The following is a 12067-nucleotide window of genomic DNA, read 5'->3' as shown; positions in this document are numbered from 1 at the left end:
AACCACTAGTAACGCACGGAATGATATATTTTGAGTGGACAAAACGTTAACAACTTGACGCGGTCACAGTACGCGAGGCCTAAGATTTGTACCGAATCAGCCGGTTACCAAACATTCACTATATACGAGTATGCTGTGATTGCTGGTTGGCATCGCGCCTCAGGCCTGACCCCAGCTATTCATCTGCGTCTTAACTACTTGTGGCGTGCTGTTGCTTTTAGTGCGGTTTGACCCACTTGCCAAATTTCAGTTTTAAAGGAAAACTACGCTTTTTGTGCGTAAAAGATTCGTTTTCGGCCGAATAATTTGTTGCGATTTGGCAGAAACCGAATCTTTTACGAACTTCGTGAAAAGATTCGAATCGAAACTTCCACGCGGAACTAGTTACTGTGGACACAAAAAGTTACAAAATAAAAGTTTTCGCAATTCTGTGAAGTGACGCAGAGCATTCGCTAATTTTAAAACGCAACTTGCGTAAAAATGCTGACGGTTAGGGGCCCAACTTAGGGCTATTAGGGTTGGTCTGAGGTTTTATAATAGTAACAATAAAATTAACCTAACAACCCAGTTGTGCCCCTAAGCCTAATCCAGTCTCACTGTTAATTTAAATAGCCGCGCTATTTACGCCATCCATCGATATTTCGCAAACTTTTGTGAGTTCTTGGGTCAGTAGCTCTACCGGATGATTGTCAGTGGGCGCAACTTAAACTCCACCGAATGTAACAACGAGACGCGAAACATTTCCGCGACCGGACACACCGAAATGTTTTGCGCAGCGTGTATGTGTTGGATTACAAGCTATAAACACAAATTCCTCTGTTCAATGAAAATCACTCAACGTTATTTAATATTAACTGCGGAAACGAATTAAAACATAAATTCGGAATGACAAGAGGTACCCTGTAAATACGATACGTCTTGAAAACAACATCAACAAACATAAAACATGGGATTATCGTCAGGTACCGACTGTTTCCTGAAATGCGGTTTGCACAGGGAACATATAATTATCAAAACAAATTAAAAAGTACAACCGATTATTTTGTAGCAGCAAGTGCATGTGATTATAAAACCCACAGCGACATCTAGTGCAAAAACAGCCATCATGGGTTGGGAAACTTGGTTATAAGTGTTTTCGCGAAGAATTAAACAATTACAAGCATGATACAGTATAGTGCAAAATTATTACGCTGGTTATTAAAACTCGCCCAAGGGCACGAAAAGAAAATTCTTGAAGCTATTTCCCGCATATAAATACGTCACAGTTGATGCTGTCACAGTTGGTATTGTTTACGTCACAATGTAATTGGATTTTGTTTGGGGAGAAAACAGAAAATCAGTAAAATCTACGTTGCCACAAAAAGTCTGGAATGATAAATTGATGGGATGAGTTTATTTACAAAGTTGCTCCGGCGAGGAGGTTTAAAACAATCCCTTTGCTTTTTTGAGCGAAGTTTGCTTCCAACCCGGTTTACTGACAAAGTCAAGTTTGTTCATTCCAAAAACTAGTTCGAATTCCGAGTCGCTGAGATGCATCTGGAAATCAAAACAGGTTAAATACGATTCCGCCCCGCTCAGATAACGTTGGGTCAACACTGAATCATCAGGTTGTCGCAAAATCCAGGCTTTAAACACATTTACCTCTTTTCGTGAAACAACAACATCAGAAGGCAACTGCTCGGCGTCTCCCTTCAGCTGTTCGTATGCATAAGTTGTAAAACTTCCCAACTCGTTGTTCGAAATCCCGCTGGATGGCGCAGTGCTGTTGCTATTGACAACGGCCGGTTTAGGAATAGCCGATGCGATGACGGCATCAAACAAATCATCTTGCCCGCCCAGCTCTTGCTTCAGCTCCTCGTAAGACTTGTTGCTCTGCATAAATAACATCGTAAGAAACCGAAGAAAACAGAGCCAGATCAGTGGTGGGATTTGGCCGGTTCGCACCGGTTCTGCATAACTGTCTCACGAAATTTTTTATGAGATCAGCGAACCAGTTAGCATTACTGGTTACTGTCAATGGACGTTTTGTAACAGAAGCGGCTGAAAAATATGATTTTTGTGATAGAACCGACTGACAAAAAGTTTAAATCCCACCACTGGGTCAGACACCAAACTGACGTAAAGCACTCACGCTCCACTTTGAAGGATCCCAGGCAAGAAACCAACCGGTGAAGGTCGGTGGTTCGAATCCCTGCTTGACAGTGATGATGGGTGTGTGCGGGTCTCGTGAACCGGTCGGATCGGTTTTGAGATAGTTGAGAGCAATAACAACCGACTCCTTGCGTTCCTGGGCGTTCGCGCCTTTTCCAATCCACAAATAAATCTGAAACAATGTGACGTCATCCAACTATACATCATCGTTACGTCACACAAGTTACCTCCGATCCGCTGTCTAGCAACATGACGTCATCTTCGTCGAGGTCATCTTGGTCGAAATTGTTGATTTCCTCACATTTGAAATTACCGGAAGCGTTGGAACATTCAAACAATCGTGGTTCGTCACTTCCGTCTTGCTCCTGGGAAAATAGTTTCGAAATATTAAAACGAAATTTTTCTTTAAAATTTCCTCAGCCCTACCTGGAGTTTAGGGGAATCCGCATAAGGTACTTTCCCTCCCAAAGCCGCCCAGAATTCCATATTCTCGTTTCCCTCAGAAATAGTTTCAAGATCCCTGAACACAAAATATAAAAACTTTGTACTTAAGATTCTACACATTCGTTTCATTCATGCGCAAACATTTGACCACTAGGTGGCGATATTGATCAGAAGAGCAAAAAATATTTTTTGAGGCTGCAGTTATATTCGGCTGTGATTTGCTCGTGTAAATTTAAAAAAGACAACTACATTCTGATTGAAGGAAACCGGAATGTCAGACTGGGGTTTGACGGAAAACCTTTAACATTAAGACTTGGAAATGTGAAATACCGTTTCGAGATGACAGGAGCCACCAACTTTCCCATCTCCCTCTCATCACCGCTACTTCCTCTCCCGCACCACATCCACATCGCGTTCGGGGTTTTGAACAGGAACACATCGTTCGAGTTGAGAGACGAAGATCTGCACAATGTTTATCACGTCACAATCATCACATCTATACGCGCGATTTCATGACTTACTTTACAGGGACTTCAATCGCTTTTGTGTTAAACTCACTGGTTCCCCTCACTTGGAACAAACGGAACGGGGCATCTTCTGATTGGCCGCCTTCGCGAGAAGTCCCGCCCTGAAACGGAAAATATTTTCACCATTAAACTTATGAACAGATCCGCACATAGTGTTCCGAAAGCTTTTCATTATTCCAAAAGAAAACTGTTGCATGTACACACACGCGCGCACGCACGAACACACACGCAAACACGCACGGCTTCATCGGATGTTTATGATTTAGTGGATTTGCTCCAAATTACCTGGAACGCAGTACATGACAAGCGGAAACATGTTCCACCGGAAACGTACACAAACGAGAAACCATAAAACACGCGTGACATCATCAACAGTGACGTGTCGCTGCACAAATACCTCAAATATAAGAAGCTTCCCTTTGAAGATGGACATGAAGTGTTTCGGTTCCTTCCCCATTACTACCCGGATCTGAACCGGAGCCCCGTCATATTTGTCATCTAGTGCGACTGCCTGGAACGCCGAAGCTGCGATTTCGTCTTGAGTTGCGTGGCGTCCCTACCAAACATTAGTTGGTCAGCTGAGGTGGCGGCAAACACGCACTGCTCACTTCATTAATTATTGATAAGTTTTACCAATTGACTGAGCGACAACAAATTGAATAATTCAGACGCTCGCTGTATTAGCACATGCTTTATTCACAGCCTTTGTCGGTATTACGCGGCTTTATGTTAAAACCCACCTGCCAGAAGTATATGATGTAGTTCTTTTTTGTGTTGTTTAAATATGTGTAGAGAATAAGATAGCAGTCTCCCCCGTAGAACTGGCCGTATGTGTTCTTGTCAACCTCGGCTAGCTCGTTGTTTTCAATCCGCCAAATCTGAAAGCGTCAGTTTTGTGTTAAAGTTGTAAGTTTGTGGGAATGTTGTTGGGCTTACCTCAACTTCACCGGAGCCATCGTCAACCATTCTATGCTGGGCAGCAACATTGGGCTGGGCGTGCATTAATGTTGCGTCAAACTTCACTTGTTTGACACTCGCTAAAAAATAACAACCATATCCAATTGAATAAAATGGTAAAAGCAAAACACAAACATTACATGTCACTGGGATCTTAACTTAAGTCTCATAAGCCCTGCATAGGCCAATTTAATGTCGCATACATGCTCGAGCGAAGTTAATGTTTGACTCGGGTTTTGCACACAATCCAGTTTGTCGATGATCGTGCATTGTCGGATCGCACTACCATATATGGTCATCGCCTCCTCACCACGCCCTAAGTTTACTCTGTGATGTAATAAAGCCGAGAAACGAGCGTGCCACGATTTCACACCACGAAACTTGTAACTATAAATAGTAACGCGATTTTTGAAAGCACAGAAATATCCAACATCTGCAGATGCGCGAAATATAAACGAGCCAGACATCGTAACAAAACAAGGTATACAGCTTGGACAAATCGCGAGGTATTCTGAATCAAATGGTCTGTGCATTCTATTACCCAGTTAAACAGAAATTACTTAAAGAAATTAATAAGGGATATTTTTTTACCAATTCTTCCTTTGTTGTAGGTTGAACCTCTGCCCACTGCGTCGTATTTCGACTTCCAGCTTTTGAAGAGAGTTTTAAACATCGCAGATTCAGCTCCATCCGGGACTGTTTCGACCTGGGTGTGGTGGGAATAACCCTTGGCTTGTATGTAACCCTGAAAAAGGGGAAAATATTAGTACATGTACTTCAGGGTTCAAAATAAAAATGAAGGCGTGAATAAATCGGTGATAAGAACTGAACATTTGGGAAAGCCCATCCCAGTTTATGAGAGGAAGTGATGAAATGTTTGCTTACCAAAGCCCGGGACATCGACCCGCTCCTCTCCTCCTGACTCGCTCCCTTCCCCTTCCAAACATAGATCTTGCTGCCTCCTTGGTCCAGAATGTAACAATCCTAAACACGTCATCAAATTAAGCTGTTGCTACCAGCATAGTATTAACTATATAGTTGACGTCATCAAAGTATTGACGTCACCAGCACTTACGTCATGGTTAAGTAGATCTTGCGTGAGAGGTTTTGTGGCGATTTCCTGAACAGTAAGTTGACCTGATTGATCCGAAACACTGGGAAGGAAAAACTTTTGTCAACAATACGCCAGACGTGACACAATAATTAGTAGTAAAGTTTTCCTGTACTTTCAGTAAATTTCATTAAAAATTACGAGGTATTTCTCGACAGCCGGTGTATCCATGACTGGAGTTTTAGCATGCAGATAATAATATAGAGGCGCCTTAAACAATGGCAGGGTTTCACATATTTCACCAAAACGCGAAACACCAAAAAATGTTTTAATATTTACAACGTAACACATACAAGCTCGTACAGACCTGTCTCCTTCAATCCTTTGATTTCAAAATCAAATATAAAGTGTTAAAAGCAAGCAAGCAAGCTCCCCAGTTCAACAATTGACTTCTTAGGTAATATTTTACACAATAGACGTCGACAAACATGGGCCAAGGGTTGCCTATTATGCGACCGATCTTTCAGTAAATATTGATTCAATCGCGAGTCAAACCGACCTATCCTACCCAAGGCTTATTTCGCTAACGGTAATGGAATGTGAAAAAAACTAATTGCAACGGGTGTAACTGATGTGGCCTCTCATATCACCGATGATGGCACGAGAATTTGACGAAACGAATAAAGCATGGCGCTTTTTACGTCTATTTGGGCCGTTATTTTCACCATTAAACTAATTACAAGTTATTTTCAGCATTAAATTGTGGCCTTTATGTTGTTTTCGAGTTAGCTGCTGTGAATTCAACACAGAGCTGATGAGAATGTGGGAAAGTGATTTTGAAGTGGATACTTAAGTGCGTTCGTCCTATTAAAAGGGAAGATATAAGTTGGAGAGAGTTAGGGCAAGCCGCACCAAATCTTTGCCAACCACAACGTTCTGCAAATGACAACGTGTTTCATCCACACTACAATAACATTTGTCCAAGCAAGCCTAATGTACAGTCCAGCTTCCAATGACGCGGTTCCATTATGCGACACGACCACAAGAAATTGATGGACGTAACGAGTAAAGGAAAATCGTGTTCGTGTAAATCTGTTAATTGACATCGCTTTACTTAGTAGCGGCGGGTCAAACGTGCGGACCTGATTGGAAACGTCAATTAGAACGAAGCCGACCTTTTCCATTAAAAATTAACAACTAGTAAATGTGTTCACTTGGTGGGCGGCAAAACGTGTGGCTCAAAGCTTATTAAATATTTATTTGCAATATGTTGGTTTGCTGCTTGTGCTAAATGAATTTCCATATTGGCATTTGTTTGCGTTTAAACCACTAAATCTGGTTACAACATTAGGTCTTTTAGAAACAGCGCAAGTTCCAACTGAATTCAAATCAGCAGTCAAACGAATTTTAACAGAGCAGGAAATGGCTTTTAGGCAAACATCCCAATCAGCCACCTTCAAATATTTATTAACAAACTGTTTGTTCAAAAATTACCCCAGTATGTCTGTTGGAATTTCTAAAGTAGATTACTGCCTGTTACAAGATATTTCTTACTGGAAGAGTTTTAGTTGAGCCATCTTGCTTCTTGAAGCTTTATCATCCGGTGTTGATGGTTTGATGCTCTTCGGTTTTGCACCCAGGATTTTTAAAAGTGCCTAAAACATACGAAAAATTGAATAATTTATTTTCAAATGTATTATGATTTAAAAAAAAGTACATGAAAACCATGAAACATTTTAATCCTGTAGTTATGAAATATTTTAAACGTCTACATGTTTTGCAATTTGCTGGCTAACACAAGATGGAACTTTGGAGTAAAGTATCATCATTTCAAAGAAAGCATATGTAAACCATGCAACATTTTATTGCTGCAGTTATGAAAACAGTTTTAAAATCCACACATTGTGGAGATGAAACTTCCACATCTTGATACTTACGTCGAAAGCTTTTCCATTCCCTCTTTCATTTTCCCCGTCAATCACCATTACTTGTGCACGACCTCCTCTTTCACGATCGCGGATTTCCTTTGCCATCACTGTAGCCTGGTCAAATTTATTGCAATAAATCATCAATAGAAATTATATGTCAACTTAAAAATAGAGGAATACGGCCGTTCATTTAATTTATTCAGTTGAAAAATGTTACACAGTTTGCTGCAATTTCGGACCAAGGGTGCACAATACATAAACACTTAAAAACCCTCAAAAAGACTGTCAAAAACAGTTGAGTAAACCTATTTTCAAAACAGAAATACAAACCTTTAGTCTTTCAAGGCGGTTGCTTTCTGGTCCATTCCATTGCAGAATAACTTTTCCAAGGTCAACAAGAAACACATCTCCCATGTTAAAGGAATCCCACGAAAACTCAACTTCAGTGGCTGTGACAGTTTTTCTTCCTTTCACATGCAACAAGCGTCGAACATCATACTGGTTCGTTTCAACATGTTTGAAACCTGATGCAATTCCACCTTTTTGATAACTGCAAATATGGTCAGATATTTAATTTACTCCCTTTTGATAGATATATAAGCTATTGCTGCCAGACATAATATCAAGCATATAGATTTCAGTTTCCATTTGATAGATTTTTGCCAAAACATGATTAAATTACCCAAAATCAGTTATATTAATGGTTTTCAGTAATCAATGATTTAGGCATTAAAGTTTTTAATTTACTTACAGAATTCCACTTTTGAAATATCCCTTGAACATTTCTGTTTCATTGCCTTGTGTTTCCCGATATTGTACAGGATCACCCCCCAAATAATCATCCAACTGAGTAGCAAGCATTGCTGCAGCACCTGTGGCCACAATAATGGTAAGTTTTGTTCAACAAACAACCATTTTTTAAGTTAAATACCTTGCTCATCCTGACTAGAATTGTTTCCAAGCCAAAAGTGAAGATTAAATGAAAATCCAGATCCAACCTTTTTCGACTAAAAATATGACGAGCTATGAGTGCATGTTTAAAACCACACTAATTTACAACCAGAGCAGGTACAATAATTTCACACAAACCTGCAAAACAATGTAAGCATCCCCACTGAAAAAGCTTCCATAAGTTTTCTTGGGAATAGGAACAACTTCCATATTCTGGAAAACAAAATTTTGTGTTAAATACAAGTTAACATGAAACAAACATGTAAACTTGCCTCAATTCTCCATATTTGCAATCCAGCTGTTTTGCCGGCTTTATCGAACTCAGGGTGAAACATCTCGGGTGCCATTACTTTTTTTACAAAACTTACAAAACTGGCCTAAATTCCCTACACTGGTTCCTGTATTAATTTTTCACACAAAAATGTTTAAATGCATGCCAAGCACTACGAGATTAGAAGCTCCAACCGCACGCACGCATACAAACAACCTGAAACTGCCGTTTAAAATTTACGCACGTGCAAATCTGAAGAAAAAGGCCAGTAAGTAAACATGTGACGTCAGTAGCTGCGCAGTGCCACCTTGCGACTTTACAGTTTTAATTTTGTCAGATTCGCGATAAACCAGAGCCAATAAATTGATTCCTAACCTAAGAACATCCAATTTTTAGCAGCTGCATAGCAGAAATCTGTTCTGTGTGTGTCCCATGCCACTGTGGTGCGTTGTTAAGCACATGTTCTTAGCGAAACCACAAGAAACATGTTGGATATGCGACCATAACCTAATATAAAAGTAACTTGAACAACATATTTCGTGGGCATTATTAATTTTGGCAAGGGATGATTAAACTTAAAATACATTCGCTAACTTATAGAACAATTTAAAAGACTTTGCTGCAAGTCGACCAACAGGCAAAAATTTACATTAAACGGATGAATGACCACAATCAATGAACCATGACCTTACACGTCTACGTCACGCAACAACAGATGAGTTCAGTAGTTTACGATAAAGTTCAGTTAAGTAAGTTTGTGACTAGTAACTTATAAGTAGTATTGGTGGTTGCACTAAATAATAATAGCAAACGTTATTTTTTTTCAGAAAACAAACTATTTTGCCATTAAGATTTACAATGGCAGTTGATTTGGATTTTTGTGGAAAATTGCCGAAAGTTGAATTGCACGCCCATCTTGGAGGTTCTTTAAGCGAAAAAACGGTCCAAGGTCTTTTGTCAGGAAAACCTGGAATTGACCAAAGTGCTGCTCGTGTTGTGATTGGGAAAGGGCATCAAAGGACGATGGATGAGTGCTTTGAAATGTTTCGAATTCTGCACGAAATAGTTGACAGTGCAGAAATGGTAAAGCAAGCCACTAAAGATGTCATCAATGACTTTGCAATGGATGGTGTTCAATATTTGGAACTGCGAAGCACTCCGAGGGACAATCCAAAAACTGGGTTAAACAAAAGGTCTTACATTGAAAGTGTGTTAAGCGGGATTAATGAATACGAACATGATAATGTCAACAATAATCGATGCATTGATGTTCGTTATCTGCCATCACTAGACAGGGGCCAGAATATTGAAAATGCATTTGAAACAGTGAAATTAGCCGAGGAATTTAAAGTTTCTTCATCCAAAGTTGTTGGTATTGACTTGAGTGGAAATCCGTACCAGGGAAACATTGGAGAGTTTCTTCCCCCACTTAAACTTGCAAGGAGGGCGGAGTTGAAACTCAGTATTCACACTGCGGAGGTGCCAGGATATTTGGATGATGATTGGAAACTTTTACAAGTTCTGCCCGAAAGAATTGGTCATGGAACTTACATCATAGACAGGAATAAATCACATGAAATGGTGCTCAAGAACAAAATTCCTCTGGAGTTGTGCATTTCATCAAATATTAAGACACAGACCAGCCCACTAGACTACAGAAAACATCACATCACAACATGGCTTGAGTCAAAACATCCATGTGTTGTGTGCACTGATGACAAAGGGGTTTTCTCAACAACTCTATCATATGAATACTCACTTGCTGCTTCAGCACTTGGCTACAAAAGATCTGAAATGTTTAAACTTTCATACGACGCAATTGACCACATATTTGCAGACGAAAACACAAAAGAAAATCTCCGAAAATCATTTCTTGAAATAAAACCGGGCTTACTGGCAAATTAACAGTTTGTTGCTGTTCGACCTCCAGGTTGCAGGCATTATTAGGGTACGTTTAGACACCTCAGACTTTTTACGTTTCTGATTCTAGCTCTAAAGAGTCTCAATCTAAACCTAAACCCCCAACTCTGAACCTAAGATCCTGATCCTGCAACTCTGCTTTTAACTTCGTTTGTTCGTTGTTGTTTTTTTCAGACATTTTATGTAACCATGGCAGATTGGGTAGGGTTTACTGATGCTGATCTGGAAAAAATGAAAAATAATCCAAAAGCTATGCAGAAGAAAAATCAACCAAAAATTGTCAAACCAGTAACAGCACAAAAGACAAAGCTGAACACAAACAACAGAAGACCGAAGTCTAATGTATGTTATTACGTGGTTCATTCAATGAGGGGGCACATTTTTTTCCTCTTTCTTTCATAAACTTTTGCAGAACATTTTTTTAAATGACGAAAAATATTCACAATCACCCAACAACATAGATTAAACAAGGCCCCAGCAATTAGCCTTCTGTATGCTACAAGTGTTGCATTCAGCCTAAAACAATATTTTTCAGTGCATTTCAAATCATGGTTAAGTAACCTTAATGTTTGCAGACAAGACGAGATGAAGCAACCAGAACAACTTCTCACATTCCACCGGGAGCTGCCCTGTCCCAACCAAAACATGATCAGCAAATCAAGAAAAATGAAATTTCTGCTGCTAAACAAAACAGTCATGAAACAACACAAGAAACACCGAAAGAAAACAAAGCGATTCCTGAAAATATTCCACTGGAGAAAAATATCGTAATCGATGAAGAATCAGTTCGAGAGTAAGAGACTTGTTTTTTTTAACTGTTTTGCATTTAACATAAAAACTTTGTTGCAGAAAAGAGAAACTAAAACTTGAAGATGTTCATCTGAGACAGAAGCAAATGGAAGAAAAAAACAGAAAAAAGAAAGCAATGCTCTCAAAGGAAATTGCTGAAAGGTAAAATTTAAATATTTCTTTCATTGGAAGCTTTAAATAATCAAAGAAATACATTTCAGGAAAAAGAAAGCTTTTGCTGAATCTCACAAACTCGTCAAAATCCAAAACGAATTGGCAAAACTCGACCAAATGTTAAACGTTGATGTTTCAATACTTCGGGATCGTATAGAGACGGCTTGTTTCGAGTTTGCAAACGCACAGTGGGTAAAAACTTTTTTGCCAGCCTAAAAAACAAACTAACCTTAAATTGTTCAGAAAACGATTCAATAAAGCTGAAGCAGAATATGTAGAAGCAAAACTGGATCTTAACAAGAAAACTGTGAAGAAAGAAGATCTCACAGAACACTTGTATCACATGATCCAGGCTAATGAAGAAAGAAAGGTAGTTTGCCGAGGTACTGGGAATTTACTACTTGTAATCACAAGTTTTTTTTTCACAGGCGAAGAAGTTGGAAGAGTTGATGATGAAGCTCGATGTGGAAGAAGAAGTTCTTGAAGCAAAGGAACAAGAGAGGAATAATAAAGAAGCAAAGGAACAACAGAACATCAGTCAGGAAGCAAAGGAAGAAGATCACAAACTGGAAGTTTCGAAAACCAAAGAACAAACTGCAGAAACATCACTTAAACAAGCAACTGATGAAAACTGTTTACAACTTGCTCAAAATGCCACCAACCAAGAAACCCAAAACCCAAATGAGTCCGGGGAAAGTTTACATGGCGCAAGCTCGTCAAATTAAAGTGCAATTTGTTTTCTGACTGTTGCTTTTACACGGTTTGCATGTTTCTATGTTCTGTAATTTCCAAGGTGCACTTTAAACTTTAAGTTTTTTATATCAATATAATCATTTGAACTTATGTGAGTTGTAGCAAATGAATGTTCAGTTGTGTTCACAGGCCCTATATAGGAAGTTACTCG

At 39.4% G+C, this 12067-nt stretch overlaps 2 protein-coding genes and 1 pseudogene across 4 annotated transcripts; 2 read left to right on the top strand and 1 right to left on the bottom strand.

Moving 5' to 3' along the window:
* Nucleotides 1–824: 824 nt before the first annotated feature.
* Nucleotides 825–8441, bottom strand: LOC145204517 (villin-1-like). Of its 2 annotated transcripts, XM_080077108.1 has the most exons (21): nucleotides 8282–8441; nucleotides 8148–8222; nucleotides 7990–8065; nucleotides 7810–7930; nucleotides 7389–7608; nucleotides 7068–7172; nucleotides 6685–6785; nucleotides 5498–5512; nucleotides 5155–5233; nucleotides 4965–5063; nucleotides 4671–4824; nucleotides 4059–4159; nucleotides 3863–4000; nucleotides 3520–3678; nucleotides 3117–3223; nucleotides 2926–3057; nucleotides 2578–2671; nucleotides 2379–2516; nucleotides 2132–2323; nucleotides 1642–1872; nucleotides 825–1536 (listed from the first exon to the last, which is right to left on the bottom strand). In XM_080077108.1, exons 1-21 carry the CDS (start codon nucleotides 8354–8356, stop codon nucleotides 1423–1425), a joined length of 2526 nt encoding a protein of 841 aa, XP_079933234.1. In that variant the 5' UTR covers nucleotides 8357–8441; the 3' UTR covers nucleotides 825–1422. The 2 variants fall into 2 exon arrangements, with proteins under 2 accessions (XP_079933234.1, XP_079933235.1); XM_080077109.1 differs by lacking the exon at nucleotides 5498–5512.
* Nucleotides 8442–9086: 645 nt separating this feature from the next.
* Nucleotides 9087–10375, top strand: LOC145204523 (N6-Methyl-AMP deaminase-like). The gene has a single exon (XM_080077113.1). The coding sequence runs from the start codon at nucleotides 9139–9141 to the stop codon at nucleotides 10183–10185; it is 1047 nt and encodes a 348-aa protein (XP_079933239.1). The 5' UTR covers nucleotides 9087–9138; the 3' UTR covers nucleotides 10186–10375.
* Nucleotides 10170–12006, top strand: LOC145204522 (uncharacterized; annotated as a pseudogene). The gene is made up of 6 exons (XR_013853496.1): nucleotides 10170–10228; nucleotides 10375–10542; nucleotides 10776–10993; nucleotides 11050–11151; nucleotides 11211–11351; nucleotides 11407–12006. The product of XR_013853496.1 is annotated as an uncharacterized LOC145204522 (transcript).
* Nucleotides 12007–12067: the final 61 nt, after the last annotated feature.

This window comes from Phallusia mammillata, chromosome 8, assembly GCF_965637545.1.
Source record: "Phallusia mammillata chromosome 8, kaPhaMamm4.hap1.1, whole genome shotgun sequence".
In the NCBI taxonomy this organism is placed as follows: Eukaryota; Metazoa; Chordata; class Ascidiacea; order Phlebobranchia; family Ascidiidae; genus Phallusia; species Phallusia mammillata.
The sequence above is the reverse complement of the archived record's forward strand: the minus strand, read 5'-3'. Positions and strand labels throughout refer to the sequence as shown.